The sequence below is a fragment of the Microcaecilia unicolor genome, chromosome 6 (assembly GCF_901765095.1).
Source record: "Microcaecilia unicolor chromosome 6, aMicUni1.1, whole genome shotgun sequence".
Lineage (NCBI taxonomy): Eukaryota > Metazoa > Chordata > Amphibia > Gymnophiona > Siphonopidae > Microcaecilia > Microcaecilia unicolor.
This window is the reverse complement of record NC_044036.1, coordinates 88,013,908-88,036,669: the sequence shown is the minus strand read 5'-3', so window position 1 is coordinate 88,036,669 and position 22,762 is coordinate 88,013,908. Positions and strand designations below refer to the sequence as shown.

The following is a 22,762-nucleotide window of genomic DNA, read 5'->3' as shown; positions in this document are numbered from 1 at the left end:
TGGGCCTGGGTCCGCCTGCCTGAAGTGCACTGCACCCACTAAAAACTGCTTCAGGGACCTGCATAGTGCTGTGATGGAGCTGGGTATGACATTTGAGGCTGGCATAGAGGCTGGCATAAAAATGTTTTTAAATTTTTTTTGGGTGGGAGGGGGTTGGTGACCACTGGGGGAGTAAAGGGAGGTGATCCCCGATTCCCTCTGGTGGTCATCTGGTCAGTTCGGGCACCTTTTCGAGGCTTGGTCGTCAACAAAAAGGGACCAAGTAAAGTCGGCCAAATGCTCGTCAGGGCTGGCCTTCTTTTTTCCGTTATCGGACGAGGCTGGCCATCCCTTAACCACGCCCCTGTCTCGCCTTCGGTTCACTGCCGACACGCCCCCTTGAACTTTGGCCGGCCCTGCGATGGAAAGCAGTTGAAGCTGGCCAAAATCGGCTTTCAATTATACCGATTTGGCTGGCCTTAGGAGAAGGCCGGCCATCTCCCGATTTGTGTTGGAAGATGGCCGCCCTTCTCCTTTGAAAATAAGCAGGAAAGTCACTAAATTAGAAAGGGTGTCACCACTCCTCAATAGACTACATTGGTTACCTATTAAAGCAAAAATCATTTTCAAAACATGTACTTTTATTACAAAATCATTTACGCGGGATGGTTCCAGACTATATGTGTGAAATGATAGATCTCCCAACTCAAAACTCAATTTTAACTGCAAGAAAATATCTCATTCTACACTTCCTTAATTACAAAAATATCAAATACAAATCCACTCTAAGTAAAGATTTCTCTCATTTAGGGGGTCTTTTACTACAGTTTAGATCGAATTATCTGCAGTAGGGCCCATTTTATTCCTGTGGGCCCTGCTGCACATAACTCGAGCTAAGCTTTAGTAAAATACCCCCTTAGTCACTAAATGGTGGAATTATATCCCAAGGGAAAAAAAGACAACTCAATAACTATCTGACCTCTTGCAAATTCTTGAAGGCTTTTCTTTTCAATAAATTTGTTCATTAGATTTTGAAATTGGTTATAGCCAAGATCTTTCTTCTCACTTCTACTTTTACAAGAATGTTCTTTTAACTGTTACAGTTTTTATAACATGCATTATACTTTAAATTGCACTGTTGATTATTTATGTAAGCCACATAGAGCTAAATAATTGTTTTTGGATAATGTGGGATACAAATATCAAATAAATAAATAAATAACCAAAGCCCCATTACCTGTGTTTCCGGTTGTTGTGTCCCTCATGGTCCACACAGCTGCTTGGTGCAGCAAAACTGAGATGAGAAGGTGTTCGCAGGGCTACAGCTGAGATTCCCACCAGAGGGGATGAAAAATAAAGAAGCAAAGAGGCTGTCCTATAGAAGGGGAGGTTCAGGCCATGGGTCACATTGACAACCAATGGGTTTCGTTGGCATGATAGATGATGAGTTCCTAATGAAGGGAAATAAAGGAACTTCTTGAAAAATAATATTTCCATAACATGTGAAAGATTACATTTCCTAGCCATTTCTTGAGACTTCTTTTTCCACAATCAAAATTAGGCATGCACTGAATTCAGCTACCCTGTTTTAGACTTCAACATAAAAAGTATGTGGCTCTGTCACAGATTTTGACACATTTTGTTTCATCCTAGCACTGAAGAAGAAATTGTTGCACTGCATTAGATGCTTTTGTTATCATTCATCAACATAATAAGGTCCTGGAGGGCAGTTTAGCTGGTTATTGTGATGTCTTTTTCATATTAGCCCACAGGCAACTGTCATTTATTAACTAGTATCCTGGGTTCTCATTGACCTGATTTGTAACCAGGGGCGTATCTGCGTGGGGCCACAGGGGCCTGGGCCCCCGCAGATTTCGCCCTGGCCCCCCTCCCCGCCGTCAACCCTCCCCCGCTGCTTACTTTTGCTGGCGCCGAGGTCCCGACCCGCAGTCTCCGTTTTTCGTCTTCCTCCGTGGCCATGCTTCCAGGAAGTAACGCTGCAGTGCTGATTCGTTGAATCCAGTTCGGCGTCTGACGTCAGACGTCGAACTGGGGTCAACGAATCAGCACTGCAGCGTTACTTCCTGGAAGCATGGCCACGGAGGAAGACGAAAAACGGAGACTGCGGGTCGGGACCTCGGCGCCAGCAAAAGTAAGCAGCGGGGGAGGGTTGACGGCGGGGATGGGGTGGAGAGAGGCGGCGGCGGCGGCGGCGGGGGGGGGGGGAGGGAGGCAAAAATGTGCCCCCCCTCTCTGGCCCCCCCTACCGCCGGATTCCAGATACGCCCCTGTTTGTAACCTGATCAAAGGAAAGAATTGAGACCATCTGCTCAGGTGGGAATTTTTTGGTCCATTTCTAGCTGGAGACTCTGCTGCACATCCATTCACACAAGCATCAAATTGATGGGTTCCGATATGGCTGGTGCCAATAAATCTTTAACAATGAAGGAGAAGCTTTTATTCTTGTCTCACTGCAGATGACACAAAACTATTCAAAGTTGCTTGAATAGTAGTAGTAGTAGTAATTTTGAGTCATCTGCAGTGAGACACGTGTTAAAACGCGTGCAGACTATGAAAAACTGCAGTAAGCCCTTAGGAAATTGGAAGACTAGGCATCCAAATGGAGATGAAATGCAATAACACAAAGTGAAACACATTGGGAAAAATAATCCAAATCATAGTTATCTGATGCTAGGGTCCACCTTGGGAGTCAGCACTCAAGGAAAAGATCTAGGTGCCATTGTAGACAACACACTGAAATCTTCTGCCCAGTGTGTGTGTAGGGAGGGGAGGGGCGGTGAAAAAAGCAAACAGGATGCTAGGCATTATTAGGAAAGGGATGCAAAATAAGGATGCAAAATAAGACCAAGAATATTATAATGCTTCTGTATCGCTCCATGGTGTGACCTCACCTTGAATACTGTATTCAATTCTGGTCACCGTTTTTCAAAAAAGATATAGTGGAATTAGAAAAGGTTCCAAGAAGAGCGATCAAAATGATAAAGGGGATGGAACTTCTCTCACATGAGAAAAGACTAAAGAGGTTAGGACTCTTCAGCTTGGAAAAGAAACAGTTGAGAGGAAATACAATTGAGATCCACAAAATGCTGAATTGATTTTTTATACTTTCAAAAAGTACAAAGACTAGGGGACACTCAATGAAGTTAAATGGAAATACTTTTAAAACAAATAGGAAGAAATATTTTTTCACTCAACAAATAGTTAAGGTCTGGAAATTATTGTTGGAGGATGTGGTAACAGCAGTTAATTTATCTGGGTTTAAAAATGGTTTGGCCAAGATCCTGGAAGAAGACATCCATAGTCTGCAATTGACAAAAACATGTGGAGGCCACTGCTTCCCTGGGATTGGTAGCATGGAATCTTGCTACTATTTGGGTTTCTGCCAGTTACTTGTGACCTGAATTGGCCACTGTTGGAAACAGGATACTGAGCTAGATGGACCCAGTATGGCTATTCTTATGTTGTTATGACAGTAATACTCATGGTCATTCTAGCTCTGCCTCCTGCCTGCTGAATCAGATTTTACTGATAGCTAAATAGGCTTTTTCTTTACCACCAGCATTGGTATTATCACCATTATCAAAAGGTTTATTGCTAAAGGAAGCCATCTTTGTCGGTTTTACTTTCAGTCACCATTTTCCCTACTGGCATTCCCTTATCTATAATAGGGTCTTGTTTCTTATCTGTCTTGGGGTCTGACACCTCCACCTTGGAGCAATGGCGACTGTACAAAATTAATATCCCACTGTCCCTGTTTCAGTGTAATTATCTTGGCAATAGGGGCAAATTTTCTTTTGCGTCAGATCAGGATTTGTTGTTGTGTTCATGAGGACACCAGTGATGAGGTTGATGGCTCTGTGAATGGGATGGTTTGTGGAAACATACAAATGCAACAAATAAATAAATAAATAAATAAATAAGAAAATATGGAACTCAAACAACATATATGTTAACCAATTTTTTAAATTAGTAAGGACAACACTTTAATTACAAAATTGGATCCCCCTTGTCAGTAGAAGACAATCTTGGAATTGAGTACTAAGAACTATGATCTGGGGAGGGTAAGGTAGGGGGAATTACCTGCTTTTATTTATTGGTAGCAGGAGCTGTAGTAGTTGTGTCAAGAAGACATTTAACCATATTCCGATGCAGAGGGAGAGCTCTCTTGTTTAAAGTTCTTCAATTGAGCCCTACAATCTCATGTTTTCTTATCAGTGATACTACTGTTGCTGCAATCATCACTACTTTTTTTCCAACTCCCAATATTACTCTCATAAATACTACAAATAATATTGCTAGTATCAGAGTATTATTGTTTCTGTGCATGTGGTGTTTGATGTATCTATTAATGGCTGATGTTAATAAGATTCATAGGGTGTGCATATTAATGCAACAGAATGTGGGTGAATGCAGATAGTAACTCAAAAACTTAACTATGCAATTCTGAGTGTACTTAAGTTTTTTCATTAATGCATCTTATTGTTTTTAACATGTATTATTTTTCACAATGCTAATAGTTCTATTTAGCATAAGTTTGCATCTTATGTCATTATAAATAGATTTTGTGTTAACAGTAATGCAAAGAGCTTATGCATCTTAACAGTGCTGCTAACATAGTTAACCACTTGCATTATAAAACACAGGCATTTACTGCGTGTTGATGCTTGCATTACCATTCACAAATTTAATTTATTATTCATTAGGGTGGGGGGGGGTAATTATATAAATGGGCACCTATATATATAGGCACCTAGTAGGAGCTTATTCCATAAATGAATGTAGGTGTCTACTTTACTTCAATTGAATCCTAACTTAACAGGGTATATATATGAGCACATGCACTTAGGTGCAAAGCACCTATACCAGCCATAGAGCTGGTGTGTGTAGGCCTAGTTGCAGGACATATGCTATCTAAGATATGTGTATGTTTATAGAATAGCACGTAAGCACATATTCAGAACTTGCTCATGTATGTGTGCACATTCATGGCTGTATCAGGCATGTAAATATTAACAACTGTTTTACAGAAATACCTCCCAAATGATGAGTGCATGGGAATAGCCTCCAAGGATGGTAGCTGAATTAAAAAAAAAAAAAAAAACCAAGAGACAAGCAAGGAGGATCTATGAGAAAAAGGAAGGGATTGAAAAGAAGAGCAGTTGATGTGGATGGACAGACTAGATAGGCCATATGGTCTTTATCTGCAGTCATGTTCTGCTTTGATGTTTCTTCTTAAACCACTACAGAGCAGAGAAAAATGATTGGCTTCTCTGATTTGTGACAGTCTCTTATTCTAGCCACATTAACATTACCTGTCTCAATAATAAATGTGCTGGTTTGTTGGGTGGAGTTTTATTCAGCCGTGAGACCGTTCAAAGGGCAAACCATAAAGATATGGAAATACTTAGGCTCTCAATAAAAAGTCCAAAATTTTGTAATAAAACCTCAGGTTGCTACTGTAGTGCAATAGTCTAGTTCGTCATGTTTTAACTGGAAGCTGGCTAAAGACTATAGGAGGCAGCAGTGGCGTAGCTAGGTGAGGCCTGGGACCCCCTAAATTTGTGTGGGCCCCTGATTTTTCTGGCGGGGGTCCCCAACCCCTGCCAGCTGAAGCCTTCTTCAGCGCCGGTCTCCGGCGTGCCGTGCTCCCTGCCCTGTGTCTTTCTTCCTCCTGACGTGCTGCACGTTCCTATAAGTGAAACTGAGCATGATCAGTTTCACATAAAGGAGCATGCACAGGACATCAGCAAATGAAACAGCAGGGCAGCGAACGCAGCTGCGCCAGAGACCGGCGCTGAACAAGGCTTTGTCTAGTGGGGGTTCGGGACCCCCGCCAGCAAATGTATTTGCTTTTTGGGGGGGAGCGACAAGGCGGTGATGGGAAGCAGCAAGGAGGTGAGGGGGAGCGGCAAGGTGGTGGGGGGGGGGGCGAGGCAGAAGCTCTGCCTCCCACTGCAAGATCTGGCTACGCACCTGGGAGGCAGCCTTGGCTGTTGACGAAGTCTATACCACTAATAACTAAAAAGTGAAGGAAGAAGAGGCCTTAAGTTCAGCAAATAGGAAATGGAAAAGGGAGAGAAGTGAATGCTGAAGAAGTATATAGAGAGAGAGAGAGCGAGAGAGAAAGGGAGGAAATGAATGGAGATAGAGATGAGTGGGTGGATAAAAATGGTGAAAAATAGCATACTATTGAATTTAAAACTGCTCGCTTAGTTTTTAAGATTTTGAACAGCTTAAGTTCAAAATATCCTTCTCTCTTCAATTTGTACCCTGCAACTTGGTGCTCATCGCATTTTGAACTCTCTGACTTTCAGCTATGCTTCAATTGAACACACTGGGGTCAACATTCAAAGAGATTTAAATGGCCAGAAATGAAGCCTGGACAGTTAAATTGATTGTTTGAGGCTAATTGGTCATATTCAGTGGCATTTAAGCAGCTAGTGCCACTGAAAATGACCGGTTAGCATCCAACATGAAACTGGCTATTTTGGGGGTACTCCAGGGGCAGAGTCAGCACTTGGTTGGTTAAGTGCCGATATCCAGCACTTAACTGGCCAAGGTAAATGCATATATACATAGGACAAGACAATAATGGTGGATGTCTACAGTCCTTTATTACACTTCAATACAACTCAACACGGACTGTGTTGTTTCGGCTACAGTGCCTGCTTCAGGAGTCTGGAAGTGTAAAAGATAAATGGGGGGGGGGAGGGATTGGGACTTCATATACTGCCTTTGTGTGGCTACAATCAAAGTGGTTTACATACTATATACAGGTAGTTATTTTGTACCTAGGGCAATGGAGGATTAAGTGACTTGCTCAGAGTCACAAGAGGCTGAAGTGGGAATGAAACCCAGTTCCCCAGGATCAAAGTCCGCTGCACTAGGCTACTCCTCCCTGCCAATGTGGAGTTGCCTGAATCTTAACTACCCTGTTCCATCCTAACATCTAATTGTATTTGTTCCCTACCAGACTTGGCGATTGCCTTTACGGTACTATGTAAGCCACATTGAGCCTGCAAATAGGTGGGAAAATGTGGGATACAAATGTAACAAATAAAATAAATAAATAAATTGGTATAACATGTAACCCAGTCTTACATGAACTAACACAGTTGTTGCATCTGACAGCTTAATTTTCCCTGCCAAGTACAAAGGTAACTCTCACCAATTGAATGGTTGTTCCCAGCTACATCAGTCAGGTGAATGGTAACAGTTGGCTTGTGCTGGTCACTTGGCATATTGCTGCTAAATGCCTGGTAAACCAAGACTGAGGTTGCCGCTCCGGGTCTATCAAAATGCACCTGGGCACAAAAGGACAAGAAACCATTTGTAAAAACTCCAGTGAAAGTAGAGAGGCAGATCTAGGAAACAGAAATGCTAGAGACATTAGTTGCAAACAAGTGATTATATACCAAGGGGGCAATTCTCTAATTGGCACCCCAGTTTAGATGTACCAATGTTGTGCATTGAGCACCAATTGTATAATGACATCTGTGCACCAAAATGCCATTATAGAATACTAGCAGAAGTTGGCTTTGATGCCCCTACATTTAGGCACATCCACTTACACCTAGTATAAATGGCTAGTATAAATGTTAAGCACCTACATGCAGCACTGTACTGTGTAACTTACAGTATTCTGTAAGTTACAGTGGTGGAAATAAGTATTTGATCCCTTGCTGATTTTGTAAGTTTGCCCACTGACAAAGACATGAGCAGCCCATAATTGAAGGGTAGGTTATTGGTAACAGTGAGAGATAGCACATCACAAATTAAATCCGGAAAATCACATTGTGGAAAGTATATGAATTTATTTGCATTCTGCAGAGGGAAATAAGTATTTGATCCCCCACCAACCAGTAAGAGATCTGGCCCCTACAGACCAGGTAGATGCTCCAAATCAACTCGTTACCTGCATGACAGACAGCTGTCGGCAATGGTCACCTGTATGAAAGACACCTGTCCACAGACTCAGTGAATCAGTCAGACTCTAACCTCTACAAAATGGCCAAGAGCAAGGAACTGTCTAAGGATGTCAGGGACAAGATCATACACCTGCACAAGGCTGGAATGGGCTACAAAACCATCAGTAAGACGCTGGGCGAGAAGGAGACAACTGTTGGTGCCATAGTAAGAAAATGGAAGAAGTACAAAATGACTGTCAATCGACAAAGATCTGGGGCTCCACGCAAAATCTCACCTCGTGGGGTATCCTTGATCATGAGGAAGGTTAGAAATCAGCCTACAACTACAAGGGGGGAACTTGTCAATGATCTCAAGGCAGCTGGGACCACTGTCACCACGAAAACCATTGGTAACACATTACGACATAACGGATTGCAATCCTGCAGTGCCCGCAAGGTCCCCCTGCTCCGGAAGGCACATGTGACGGCCCGTCTGAAGTTTGCCAGTGAACACCTGGATGATGCCGAGAGTGATTGGGAGAAGGTGCTGTGGTCAGATGAGACAAAAATTGAGCTCTTTGGCATGAACTCAACTCGCCGTGTTTGGAGGAAGAGAAATGCTGCCTATGACCCAAAGAACACCGTCCCCACTGTCAAGCATGGAGGTGGAAATGTTATGTTTTGGGGGTGTTTCTCTGCTAAGGGCACAGGACTACTTCACCGCATCAATGGGAGAATGGATGGGGCCATGTACCGTACAATTCTGAGTGACAACCTCCTTCCCTCCGCCAGGGCCTTAAAAATGGGTCGTGGCTGGGTCTTCCAGCACGACAATGACCCAAAACATACAGCCAAGGCAACAAAGGAGTGGCTCAGGAAGAAGCACATTAGGGTCATGGAGTGGCCTAGCCAGTCACCAGATCTTAATCCCATTGAAAACTTATGGAGGGAGCTGAAGCTGCGAGTTGCCAAGCGACAGCCCAGAACTCTTAATGATTTAGAGATGATCTGCAAAGAGGAGTGGACCAAAATTCCTCCTGACATGTGTGCAAACCTCATCATCAACTACAGAAGACGTCTGACCGCTGTGCTTGCCAACAAGGGTTTTGCCACCAAGTATTAGGTCTTGTTTGCCAGAGGGATTAAATACTTATTTCCCTCTGCAGAATGCAAATAAATTCATATACTTTCCACAATGTGAGTTTCCGGATTTAATTTGTGATGTGCTATCTCTCACTGTTACCAATAACCTACCCTTCAATTATGGGCTGCTCATGTCTTTGTCAGTGGGCAAACTTACAAAATCAGCAAGGGATCAAATACTTATTTCCACCACTGTACATGCAAAACTGGGAGCCCCTACCCATGCCCAATTCATGCTCCTCCCAAATGCAGTTACACAGTTATGCACTAAGGCAGCTGTATGTATATTTCATAGAGTACTGCTGAGTGCTCTGCTAGTACTTTCACATGTAAGTGCTAGTATTCTATCATTTATGTGTACAATCAATGCATAAATTTAGGTACCAAGAGGGATAGTGTAAAAAAAAAAGACAAAGGTTTCCTCTCCCCACCCCAATCATTTTTGGCTTCTACTAAGTAGTAAATTGAAAACAAATCAGAGAAAATATTGCTTCACTGAATGTGTAATCCCAAATCTCTTTTCTTCACTTCCCTTTCTCTCCCCTTCTTTAGAATGATGGTAGAACAGATGGTGTACTGGAATTGGCTCGAGGTGATTTCCTTTAGAGGACAGGGAAATACAGTTCCCTCTGTTGTTGGCAGGTATCCCTTCTTCCTAACTTTTGCCTAATTCAAGCCTATCCATTACACATACACCAGTTTTCTGGTAGAACCCACCTGACGACCCAAACCTTATGACTAGAGACAGTCCAAGTCTTCTTTTTTTGTATCAATTGACAATTTAATTAAAAAAAAAAAAAAAAAACATACACAACATGATAGATAACAAGATCCCAAATCTCACAGACTCCACAAGCAGCAGCAGAGTATTACTTGCCAAAACAAACATGAAACACAATCTTCTTCTTACAGAGCCAGCTATACGAGATCATCACTGAAAAGAAATTAACACTTTCTTCTTTAATAGGATGGAAATAAATGGATGAGATGGCCAGAAAGCAGGATATTTTATGGTAGCAATACTGACTTTCCTACTAGCACTACAGTAGGGTATTTGGAGGGTGAAACAATTGATTTCTAATCAGGAAGTGACTATGCTCACTTTACAGGAGATAAAGCATAGATCTGATCTATCACACTGAGTTTTATATCTACTCACATCCTCAAAAGAGTCTACCCAGTAACCCAGCCCCACATGCCACTTCACTAATAGATATATTTTAAGATACAGCAGAAGGGGACTATTCATGTGCATCACTGTTGAAAGTATTAAATCCATTCTAGATCTGATGGTTCTGGCTCTACTGGCAGGGAAATGGCAAGCAAAGAGCCAAGATGGCAGATGTATAGGAAGCAGAGACGCTTGCTCTCTAGGGAATGCTCACATTGTTGAATTACTGAGTACCTTTTGCCTTGAATTCTTAGAAGAGCATGCCGAAAAGAAAGGGGAAACCTAAGGGACCTCCTCTCCTCGGCAAACATTGATTTCAGCTTTCTTGGCTTCTACTCCAACGGGCGTATCCGCTTCCAGTGCGAGGGACAGCACAGGTTTGGAGTGCGATTATTCGCTTAGCCCGGCAGGCCCACTAAATCCTCCATTCCCACAACCTATTGAAGCTTTAGTTCCAGACAGCATAGTGGACTTATCTCCGAAGGGGAAGCAGGCTCCTTAAGAAAGACCGATTGTGGGGGAGAAAATGGAAGGAGACCAGCTATCTCGAGCCCCGGCAGTTGATGTGGAACAAAAGAATATTACCCCGAATGTGATTCAAGCAGAGACTTTGTTGTGTGCTGTGGCGACTCAACCGGTTGAGACTGGCCGAAATATCGCTGGAGGCTATATGGACTGCCCTAGAGAACCTTCACAAGGTCTGTGTATCATTTATTACTGTATCTTTGAATAATTCTACCCAAATAAGAGATATGAAAAGTGACATGGAAACTTTATCAGCTAAACAAGTGAAAACAGAAATGGAACTACAAAAATTACAGGAAGTTCAAGCTCAAATGGCAGGTGATAAACTGTTAATTAGTAGAAAAATTGAAAACTTAGAAAATAATATGAGAAATCTAAACCTTAGAATTCAAAATTTTCCTTTAAGTGGTTTGATTTCACCAAAAGATTTTTGAAGGAACAATTTAAATATTCAGAACAAATGCTTCCACCTGTTCAGAAACTGTTTTATTTACCCGTAAAAAGTAACACTCAACAGGACCAGGAAGACCAGATTCAAACAAGAAAAGATCTAGAAGGTTTGGACTTATCAGCTTTCCTAGAGCAATCTAGAGAAGAAATTAAAAAGAGATCAACACTTCTTGTGACTTTTGTCTTTCTTCAAGATAAAGACGCGCTGTTAAAAGTTTATTTTCAAAAAGCCAAGGTGGACTTTTTGGGAGGAAAAAATTCTATTTTTCCAGATATATCTAAATGGACACAACAGCAGAGGAAAAAAATTTTAGAAATCAAACAAGAAGTACTCTCTTTACAGGCTCGTTTTCAACTACGGTTCCCATGTAAATGCTTAGTAATACTTAAAGATAAGAAATATGTTTTTTATGATGTTAAACAATTGAGTGATTTCCTTAAGACCAGGAAGGATAAAGGGCAAGACCAAAGCCATTAGAGGGATTACAGTAAATGAGTAAGCCTATATATTGTGGACACTGAATTATTTCTTGAGATACCAACTCCCTTTGGATTTTTTTTTAGAACATCTTGGATCTCTTTAATGTGGACTAATAATTAGCACTTAGTGAAACTCTTCTTTAAAAATTACCTTATTTGATGAGTGTTATTTCCTCAAAGTGTTATTATGTAAATAATAAATAAATAAATAAATAAAAGCTTCATATTGAAATATGGATTTCTACTTTCTGGGCTACTAAAGTGTTTCCAGTGAGCATAACCCTTAGGGAAACTCATTATAAGATTTTATGGAAGACATAGAGTATCTCCTGGATTCTATAAAGGGTGCCCAAAATTGGGTGTGAATCCTAGATTGGTGCCCAAAATAATTAGTTAATGGGCTCCAATGATTTAATTGGAGTTACTAAGCATTTCATTGGCTCTAATTATGATTTGGGTACCAATCTGGCTGAGCATTATTCTGTAACAATGGGCATCTAAATTGGATCATGCAAAAACTCAAAAGGGGGTGCAGCCATAGAAGGGGCATAGGCAGGTCAGGAACATTCACAAAAGATGTGCACAGTGTTATAGAATAGCAGGGATCCACGCCTAATTTGCATATCAGGATTTACACGAGGTTTCAGCTGGCGAACGTCCTTGCACCCAAAGTTGAGCACAGAATTTGGTGCTCAATTCTATAAAGAACACTCATCCTGGTGTGCCCTTTACAGAATAACATTGAGTGCCAATTTTTATCAGTGCCTAATTTTTGGTGCTGTTTATAGAATTTTCCCCTATATCCCATAGGATGTAGACCTTGAAGGCAAAGTTGACAACTTCAGACCTATGTATCAAGTAAACAAGTAGTGGAACATTACTTCATAGTTTCTGGAGCTATCCTACTATTCAGGGACTGTGGAACAGGGTGGTATCCCACAGGTAGAAGCCAGTCCAAGACCCAATAGTGGTAACAGTTGGGCTATAACTAATGCATTTCCACAGCCAACTGGTTTATGCAGCAACGAATGATATATGTTATATAAGAAACACTCTAGTACTAAATAGGAGAAAAACAAACTCTATTGAAATACTCTAACTCTCTAAAAGGAGTTTGTTGTATATAATTAGTTTGTGAGTGTCCCTTTAATTGTGGGGAAAATTATTTTTCGGTGCCCGTGCAATTTGTTGTATGTAGGGCACACCACTCGTCAATTTAAAACTCGGGTCATTGAACATCGGCATTGTATCACAAATTCTAAGTTGGAAGCACCTATGACTCGCCATTGTGTGCAGGCTCAACATCATTTCAATCAGTTACAATGTATGGTCATAGACCAAGTTCTAATGGGTAAGAGAGGGGGGGATGTTAAATTAATTTTATGGCGTAAGGAACAACATTGGATTTATTTATTAAAATCAGTTACACCTACAGGACTAAACAGAAACATTGAATGGAATGCTTACTATTGATGGTTTGAGCAGTTTCCTCTGTTTCCTATGTTCTGATTTGATACGCAACTATGCAATGACGTAATGACGTCATCCTAAGAGTATAAGTAGATCTACACCTAATTTCCTGTTTCTGCTCCACCTTTGTTATGTTTCGACGACACAGATTCAGCTTGTATTGTAGCGGTGTTCAACTCCAGGTGGATCTTTGGAAGCGCCCTTCCTGAAGCAGCCATAAAACTGGCGAAACAAGGTGCTCTTGTTGAAGGGCTGATGTCCTTTTTGCTTGGTGGAAGAATTGAAGGACTAACGCTTTTCTTTTTTGTTTGAAAAAATACTTGCAGGGCTCCGGAGCCCCTTAGAAGGAGTGTCGGCTTTCAGCATTTACAGCAGCTGACAGGAACTCATAGCTTGCTGTAGCCCACAGTCCTTAGCAATTTACAGCAGCATCAGATACCATCAGGATTTCGGGACTTGAGACTATCTGCCTAATTAAAGCTAAGTACCAAACTTTAGAGGAGATAGTTTGTTGATTGACAGTAAAAGTCAGCATGAGGAACTTTAAGTCAATGCCTGCCTAATGAACTGTTTAGATTGCCGTGTCCTCCGAAAGGGGTGGTTTTCCGTAGTTAGCCTTTTTGCAAGTTTAGGGCTGGGATTGGTCTGTTGTGGTTTAGTTTGGGTGAGTGCCCCTTTATTGGTTAATATTTGAAGGTAAGAGAGTTTTTCACCCCATTTGCTTTTTCTCACTAATTGTGAGTTTTTTGCTTCTGGGATTTTTTTCTCTTTGTCCTTCTCAAGAAACCAGTGATATTAATTTACTCCTGATATAACAAGGGTAGTATAAATACTTTTGTATTTTTTCCTGTTTGGAGATTTGAGGTTTCAATTGTTTGTAATATAATATAAGTGGGGTTTTCCCCACAATTAAAGGGACACTCACAAACTAATTATATACAACAAACTCCTTTTAGAGAGTTAGAATATGTTATATAAGGCCTTCTTGATAGTGAAGACATTTATACTAAAGAACTGGATAATGGAATTAGTCCATTTTTTACAAAATGAAGAAATGCCTTTCATGAGCTGATAGAGATGGACATGAGAAAATGCTAATTCCCCACTCAGTGTGAGAAATGTATGGACATGTGCTCTCCATATGTGCAAACTCTACCTCCCCGCACTGAAAATACTGTGCTTAATATTTCATGTGCTAGATGGTAACACATTCTGTGGACCATCTGGGAAGGGAAGGACTCTTTCTGGGGGAGGTGGAAAGGGAGGGTATGTTGTTTAATTGTTTGCTAATGTTAAACATAAAGCTATGAGGCTGTAGGCTATGCAGAACTGTGTCTTCAGGACTGTACATGTTGTAATATTGTGGTTCATTCTGGAAATAATAAAGACGTTTGAACTAAAATTGTTACAATATTGGCTACCCTCTGTTCTTCAGGTACTGGAACTGATTTTAATGATAGGTTACAGATTACTAGTAATAAGCATAAAATTTCATTTTTCAATTCCTTCAGAACTTGGGGATGTCCACCATCCAATTCTGATGATTTCTTACTCCTTAATTACATTTAAGAACAATGGCCAGTTAGGTCACTAAGGCGTGTCAAAGAATCGATAGAATTCCGCCAAAGAATTGATAGATTCTATGCTTCTTACACCAAGGGATAAGGAGTGATTTTCCCCAAGTCTACCTGATTAATAATGAGATATGGACTTTTTCTTCAGGTACTTCTCCAAACCTTTTTAAAATCTCAGCTGTGCAAACTGTTTTTAACAAATCCTCTGACAATGAATTACAGAGCTTAATTTTGTATTAAGTGAAAATATATTTTCTCCAGTTTGTTTTGAATGTGCTGCCTATTAGTTCATGGAGTGACCCCCATGTCTTAGTACTTTTTGAAAAGGTAAAACAACTATCATTTTATAGACCTCTATGTTCCCTCAGTCCTTTCTTCTCTAGGCTGAAATCCTTTTATAGTTCCACTATTTCTTTTTTGCGATGTGGCAACAAGAACTGTACTCAATACTCAAGCTGCAGTTGCACTATGGAGCAACCCAGAGATATTATTTATTTTTATTTATTTATTTGTTGCATTTGTATCCCACATTTTCCCACCTATTTGCAGGCTCAATATGGCTTACATTGTTCCGTCATGGCGATCGCCATTTCCGGAGTGAGAGATACAAGTGGTATTACATTAAAGTCCATGATTGCCATAGTAGATTGCGCAGTCAAGTTTAAAGAGTTCATATTCGGAATTGGAGATAGAGTGATATTGTGTTATAGTTCATTCGTGGTAGGATAGACCTTGGTAGTCGAGTATATAGAAGTTTTATCTAGTACTGGCTTGAGTTTGACTGTCTGGTAGTTAGGGTGTTTCATTGTGGTATGCTTTTTTGAACAGGCTGGTCTTCAGTGATCTCGAAAGTTAGTTAAACCACGAATTTTTCTCACAGCGAGTGGTAATGCATTCCATAGCTGCATGCTTATGTAGGAGAAGCTGGATGCCTATGTTAATTTATATTTTATTTATTTATTTATTGCATTTGTATCCCACATTTTCCCACCTCTTTGCAGGCTCAATGTGGCTTACAATACATCATGAATATTATACATCATGAATATTAATATTCTCCTTTCCTTTCCTAATAATTCCTAAAATGTTGTTTGCTTTCTGACTCCTGCAACACACTGAGCTGAGAATTTCAGTGGATTTGTTTATTTTTATTTGGTTTTACAACATTATCACAAACATATTACTAATGCAGAGGTTCTCAATCCAATCCTTGGGACACACCCAGCCAGTCAGGTTTTCAGGATATTCACAATAAATATGCATGAGATAGATTTGCAAGCAATACCTCTATTCTATGCAAATCCTTTCATGCATATTAAGTACAAAAGTACATAAATATTGCCATACTAGGACAGACTCAAAGTCCATCAAGCCAGCATCCTGTTTCCAACAGTGGTCAATTCAGGTCACAAGTACTTGGCAAGATCCCAAAACAGTACAATACATTTTATGCTGCTTATTCTAGAAATAAGCAGTGGATTTTCCCCCAAGTCCATTTTAATAATGGCTTATGGACTTTTCCTTTAGGAATCCATCCAAACCTTTTTTAAACCCTGCTAGGGGACTAAGAGGGAAAAGAGGAGAACGGAGCACAAGATGGATTCAACCACGGGGGAAAGAAGAAGAACAGAGCACAAGAAAGACAGGACTGGGAGGGGGAGAAGGAGAACAGAGCACAAGATGGATGGGGTTAGGAGCGAAAAAGGGAACAGAGCAGATCATGGATCGGACTAGGGATGGGAGAAGGAGATCACATCAAAGATGACTGATAATTGGTGATTGAATGGGGGAGTGTTGGGGAATTATGGATGGGAGAAATGGAGTGGGAATTTCAAGGGGATGGTGAATATTTGGCAATTGGTGAGTATGACTGGGGGTATGTTAATAGATTGGCAGAATGAGTGAGGATGTGAAATTGAGGGGCAAGACTAAGAATTAGGATGAAGTGTGGGGAAAGGTTGAGACATAGTGTGAATGATCTGGAAGAATGGAGAGAGAATGAGAAACACTGAAAAGGGATGGAAACACTGGGGAAGGATATGAGAGGAAGGGGATGGGTCTCCCAAGGATTGAGTGAGGGTGGAGATAGGTTAAAAAGATAGTGAAAGAGAGGCAATAGGATATAAGGTAGAGAAGAATGGCCTGGAAGCAAGGGAAGGAAAAGAGAGATGGGGTGGAGCTAGGCTGAGCACTGGAGAGTAGATGGGTACAAAATATGGACATGGGGGACTGAGGAGGGGAATAGTAAACTTTAGAAAAAGAGACAGACCAAGAAGTAGTGGGATTGCAGGAGAAGGGATAAGAGGGAGATAGGAAAAGCTGGGTGAGAGAGAGAATGAAGGGTAAAAATCACGTATGAGTAGATATAGAGGCAGAGAAGAGAAACATGAGAAAAGAAACATAATAAAGATCAGTGGTAGACAGATGGAAGGGAAGAAGAACAAGAGAAAAAAAGAAGAAATGGAAAGGCAAGCCTGGAAAATAATTTTGGAAAAGATTGACAAAACAAAGTGGAACAGATTGGGACCAACTCAATTAGAAAGTGCCCAGATAACAAAGGTAGAAAAATATTATTTTTATTTAATTCTTTTTAATGATTGGGAATGTGTCTGTTTTGAGAAAATGTACATCTTAATCAATTTTTGTATTTTAGCAGAGTACAGGAAAAATGCATTTCTGTTTCTTTTACCAGAATTGAACTGCTTGTAGAGTCTGGCTTTTTTTTTTTGGTGGGAGAAAAGGGTCTCCATTTCAGTTTTTGTCTGCTTGTTTTTTGTGGTCCCCTATTTTGTATGAGGCAAGGGTCTGGAAAACGTAGAACCAACCCATCTGAAGACATTACTCTGCAAAAGTATGAAACTACTTGCTATCACTGTCAGCCATTTTGCCTCCCCAATACTGCATTTCTACATCTCATGCCTTTGTATTTCTAAGGTCCACATTGAGAGGAGGAAGGAAGTGCTGGGTAAGGAGGGAGGAAGGGAGATAGAGCTGGGCTTTGGAGGAGGAGAAAAGGTGAAGGTGGTGGTGTCAGGCCTAAGGGACAGGGAAGTGTGCTTTCCCATTGCTAATTCATGTGAATATGAGACAGGACACAATGAGAGAAATTTCTCATTGTTTGCTAATTTTCAGTTAAAAAAATTATATATATTATTTATATTTCTCAATCTATTTATCTATCTTCACTGTTTTGACATAATGGCTTTCTATTCAGTTTGTTTTTGGTTTTTTTGGGAATAATGATAATGAAAATGTATGAGATGTATGCATGCAAATTAATATGCTAATGTCCTACACCACACCCTTTGCCCTCCCAAATGAAACAAACTACACCCTTGCACCTCTCTATCTCTCTTTCTATTTTAGGTGTCCACAGATTACGCATCACCAGGAGGTGCCGTCTCCTCCAGCAACATTCCTTCTCTTGCTGCCAGCAGATCTGGCAGCATCTTCTTACTGAGAAAAAGCAAAATTGTCTCAAGGAGACTGAAGAGCTGTCTGCATCTCAAACAAGGCCCCTTCTGGAGAAGAAGCATCTGCTTCACAGACAACAAAGGAATCAATGGAGGACAACCAGGAAGCTAACAAAACTGCACCTACATATCCAGAGGAAATAGCAAACGATTCTTCCCTTCCTCTTGGCCATAGCTGAACAAGCTACGGCAGCTGCACAGCACTAGCTATGATCCTCCATTTTAAGGATTTAACTGTATTGTCCACAATGCACCTAGATCCTTTTCATGGGTGTTATTACACCACCAGTTGGAAGCACTAGAGAATAGCACTAGAGACTACTGTCTGCAGAAATCATGTAGGTGAAATATTGGGTATTTCTAATGCTAAGAATATTTCCTTCACTAAATGTTGCTATGTATCTACTAGGGTTCATGTTGAGAATGAGCAAGAGGATTCCTTAGATGTGATTGCCAATGGATTTGCCAGGTTTTCTTGCATCCTCTCAAGATAATTTTTCTGAGAAGGCAAACTTCTTGGTAACTTTCTCAACATAAAAAGATAACTTGATGGCTCTTAAAGCATACTTAAAAAAAAAAATCTTTTGTTTTGTGGCCAGAAAATAAATGTATTTCTTGATGTGGCATGATCAACTCACTAACCCCTGGTTTCTATAAGTGGTGCATAAATAAATTGACTAACAAGCCAATTATAATTTAGATATGCATGCACATCTTGCTGTAAAGATACGCACACAAATTTTTAAACGTGCAACTCAAAAGGGGGCGCGTCCATGGGAGTGGCATGAATGGGTCAGGGACATTCACCAAAAATGCACACACTATTACAGAATATTGGGGAATCATGCCTAATTTACATACTTGGATTTACACCTGGTTTCAGTTGGTGTAAATCTTCACTCTCAAAGTTGAAGGTGGATTTTAGCACTATGTGCTATTCTATAAAGGGCACCAATCCTCGAACACCCTTTATAGAATATTGTTCAGCACTGATCTTTTTCATCACTGAATTTTCAGTGCCATTTACTGAATCTAGTCCTAAATGATCAGGATGGAAAGATCTTTTTTTTTTTTTTAATGTTTCCATGCATGTGCCTTATTTTCTAACAAAGTCACAGAAGACAGGGTAAACAGCATACAAATGTAAACAGAAACAGAAAAAAAGCAAACACTGTGTTTGCTTTTTTTCTGTTTCCTTATTTTCTAACAAAATAAGGCACAACTATATCTTTCTGAAGCCTGATCATTTAGGGGTCCTTTTACAAAGGTGTGCTAGAGTTTTTAGTGTGTACTAATGATTAGTGCATGCTAAATGCAGTGGCAATCCTAGGTCGGCTGCCGGGGCGGACCGCCGGGTGCAGCAGTGTCCGTCCCCCCAGGGTGCAGCATGACGCCCCCCCTCCGGGTGCATTCTTGGCTGCTGGAGGGTGCAAAGAGCAGCCACGCACCTGTCGGCTCCACTGGCTCCCTGCTCCCAATGCCCGGGAACAGGAAGTAACCTGTTCCGGGGCAGAGGGAGCAGGGAACCAGCGGAGCCGACAGGCGCGCAGCTGCTCTCTGCACCCTCCAGCAGCGTGCACATGGGGCGGACCACCCCCACCGCCCCATCCTTGCTACGCCACTGACTAAATGCTAGAGATGCCCACAAGAATATATGGGCATCTGTAGGTTTACCACAACTTATTTTTAGTGCACGCTAAAAATGCTAGTGTGCCTTTGTAACAGGACACCTTAGTGAAATTTCTTGAAGAAAATTATCAGGGAGTGTTCTGACTGGGAGATAAGAGTCATGTTGTGTTTTGCAGATTATATACCAGGAAGTATCCTGAGATTTCGTGTTTTTGTTAATATTTGTTGGTTTGTTTCTTCTCTCTCCATGATGTGGGTTAGAACTGATAGCATATTTCTCATGGAGGCTATCCTGCTTATTTTCAAACGAGAAGGCCAGCCATCTTCTGACCAAATCGGGAGATGGCCGGCCTTCTCCTAAAGCCGGCCAAATCGGTATAATCGAAAGCTGATTTTGGCCGGCTTCAACTGCTTTCCGTCGCAGGGCCGGACAAAGTTCAAGGGGGCGTGTCGGCAGGGTACCGAAGGCGGGACGGGGCGTGGTTAAGAGATGACCAGACTCGGCCGATAATGGAAAAAAGAAGGGCGGCCCTGACGAGCATTTGGCCGACTTTACTTGGTCCCTTTTTGTTGACGACCAAGCCTCAAAAAGGTGCCCCAACTGCCCAGACGACCACTGGAGGGAAAGGCGGATGACCTCCCCTTACTCCCCCAGTGGTCACCAACCCCCTCCCACCCAAAAAATAAAAAACATTTTTTTGCCAGCCTCTATGCCAGCCTCAAATGTCATACCCAGTTCCATGACAGCAGTATGCAGGTCCCTGGAGCAGTTTTAGTGGGTGCAATGCACTTCAGGCAGGCGGACCCAGGCCCATCCCCCCCACCTGTTACACTTGTGGTGGTGAATGGGAGCCCTCCAACCCCCCCCCCCCCCAAGACCCACTGTACCCACATGTAGGTGCCCCCCTTCATCACTAAGGGCTATAGTAGTGGTGTACAGTTGTGGGTAGTGGGTTTTGGGGGGGGGGGGGTTGGGGGGCTCAACACACAAGGTAAGGGAGCTATGTACCTGGGATCATTTTGTGAAGTCCACTGCACTGCCCCCTAGGTGTCCTGGCATGTGAGGGGGACCAGTGCACTACAAATGCTGGCTCCTCCCACGACCAAATGCCATGGATTTGGCCGGGTTTGAGATGGCCGCCATTAGTTTCCATTATCGGCGAAAACCAATGGTGGCCATCTCTAATGCCGGCGATCTCTAAGAGATTTGGCCGGCCCTGACCGTATTATCGAAACGAACGATGGCCGGCCATCTTGTTTCCATAATACAGTCGGGTACGCCGCTTGACGGGGCCGGCGTTAGAGATGGCCGGCCCCGTTCTATTATAGCCCTCCACGAGACCCACAGATAGTTTGTTTTACCTTTCAGTACTTTTTTCCCACATAATATAACACACACACACACACACATAGCTAGCTAAATACATGAGAGAGGCAGATCACACGAATATTTAGACAATTATAGGCTAAGGCTTTTTTTCAAATAAGTTGAACACAATGGACTGAAGTCTTCATTCAATCTAGCTGCTGTAATTATCATATATAATTAATGTCCTATATTGCTATAAATAAGTGAGAGAAGAAACACAGGGAAAATAAAGGGCCATAGAAAAGAAAGATAGCTAAAGAGATGTGGAGGGGCATAATTGAACGCGAACGCCTATCTCCATGGGCATTTATCTCAGAGAACGGGTCCGTGAAGGAGCGGGCTGAACCGTATTTTCGAAACAATGGACGTTTTTGAGCTGGGCATTTGTTTTTTTTAGCGATAATGGAAACTAAAAACGCCCAGCTCAAAAACATCCTAATCCGAGCCATTTGGTTGTGGGAGGGGCCAGGATTGGAAGTACACTGGCCACCCTGATATGCCAGGACACCAACTGGGCACCCTAGTTCAGTGCGGTGGACTTCAGAAAAAGCTCCCACATGCATAGCTCCCTTACCACGGGTGCTGAGCTCCCAACCCCCCTCCCCCAAAACCCACTACCCACAAATGTACAACACTACCATAGCTCTTAGGGGTGAAGGGGGCACCTACATGTGGGTACAGTGGGTTTTGGAGGCCTCCCATTTACCAGCACAAGTGTTGCAGGTGGGGGGGTGGGCCTGGATCCACCTGCCTGAAGTGCACTGCGGTACCCATTAAAAGTGCTCCAGGGACCTGCATACACGCAGGCCTCTAGGACTTGTTGCTGCTGTATAACATTGGCACACCAGTTGACACCTGAAGACTAATCTCTCCGAAAACATCTTTATTGGAATAAGCACGTTTACTCACAGTTAACTGCAGAGGTTGTGCCCCACTGGCAACGAGTCTCCCTGGTACTGAGATTAGCAGTAGGTCAGAGCTGGCAGAATGCTGTACAATGCCCTCTTTCAGCCACATTCAAGGTAAGAACTAAGTTGTCTAACGTGGCTAACACAGGGAAGGGAAATAAAACTGGCTTACAAAAATGGCCACTACCGCATGGACTACAACAGGAAACATAACAGGGCACACTCTCACCCAGTAGGCAGGGGGAAAAGCACCATGGGAGAAGAGCCTACCAACTACCAACATCGTGAGACTGTAACACAAGCTAATGAAATCACGGAGCCCAATACCCTACACCCACCACAATGCAATACTGATGTGACCCTGTAGTGCACCCGAGAGCCACATCTGACCCAGGGAAAGGCTGTGAGAGGATCGAACACATTCTGCTGTCATGGAGGTGGGTACGGCATTTGAGGCTGGCATACAGGCTGGGAAAAAAGTTTTTAAAGTGTTTTTTTTTTGGTGGGAGGGGGTTAGTGACCACTGGGGGAGTCCGGGGATGTCATCCCCGAGTCCCTCCAGTGGTCATCTGGGCAGTTGGGGCACTTTTTGGGACTTGTTCGTGAAAAAAAGGGTCCCAAAAAAGTGACCCAAAATCGCGGTAAAAACGCCTTTTTTTTCGA

At 42.1% G+C, this 22,762-nt stretch overlaps 1 protein-coding gene across 1 annotated transcript in view; it reads right to left on the bottom strand.

Annotated features, from left to right (window-relative positions):
* PAPPA2 (pappalysin 2) overlaps nt 1-22,762 on the bottom strand; it is a 440,672-nt gene that overhangs the window by 186,826 nt on the left and 231,084 nt on the right. Inside the window, 2 exon segments of the mRNA XM_030206931.1 lie at nt 1,217-1,430; nt 7,169-7,304. Coding sequence (XP_030062791.1) covers nt 1,217-1,430; nt 7,169-7,304 — 350 coding nt within the window.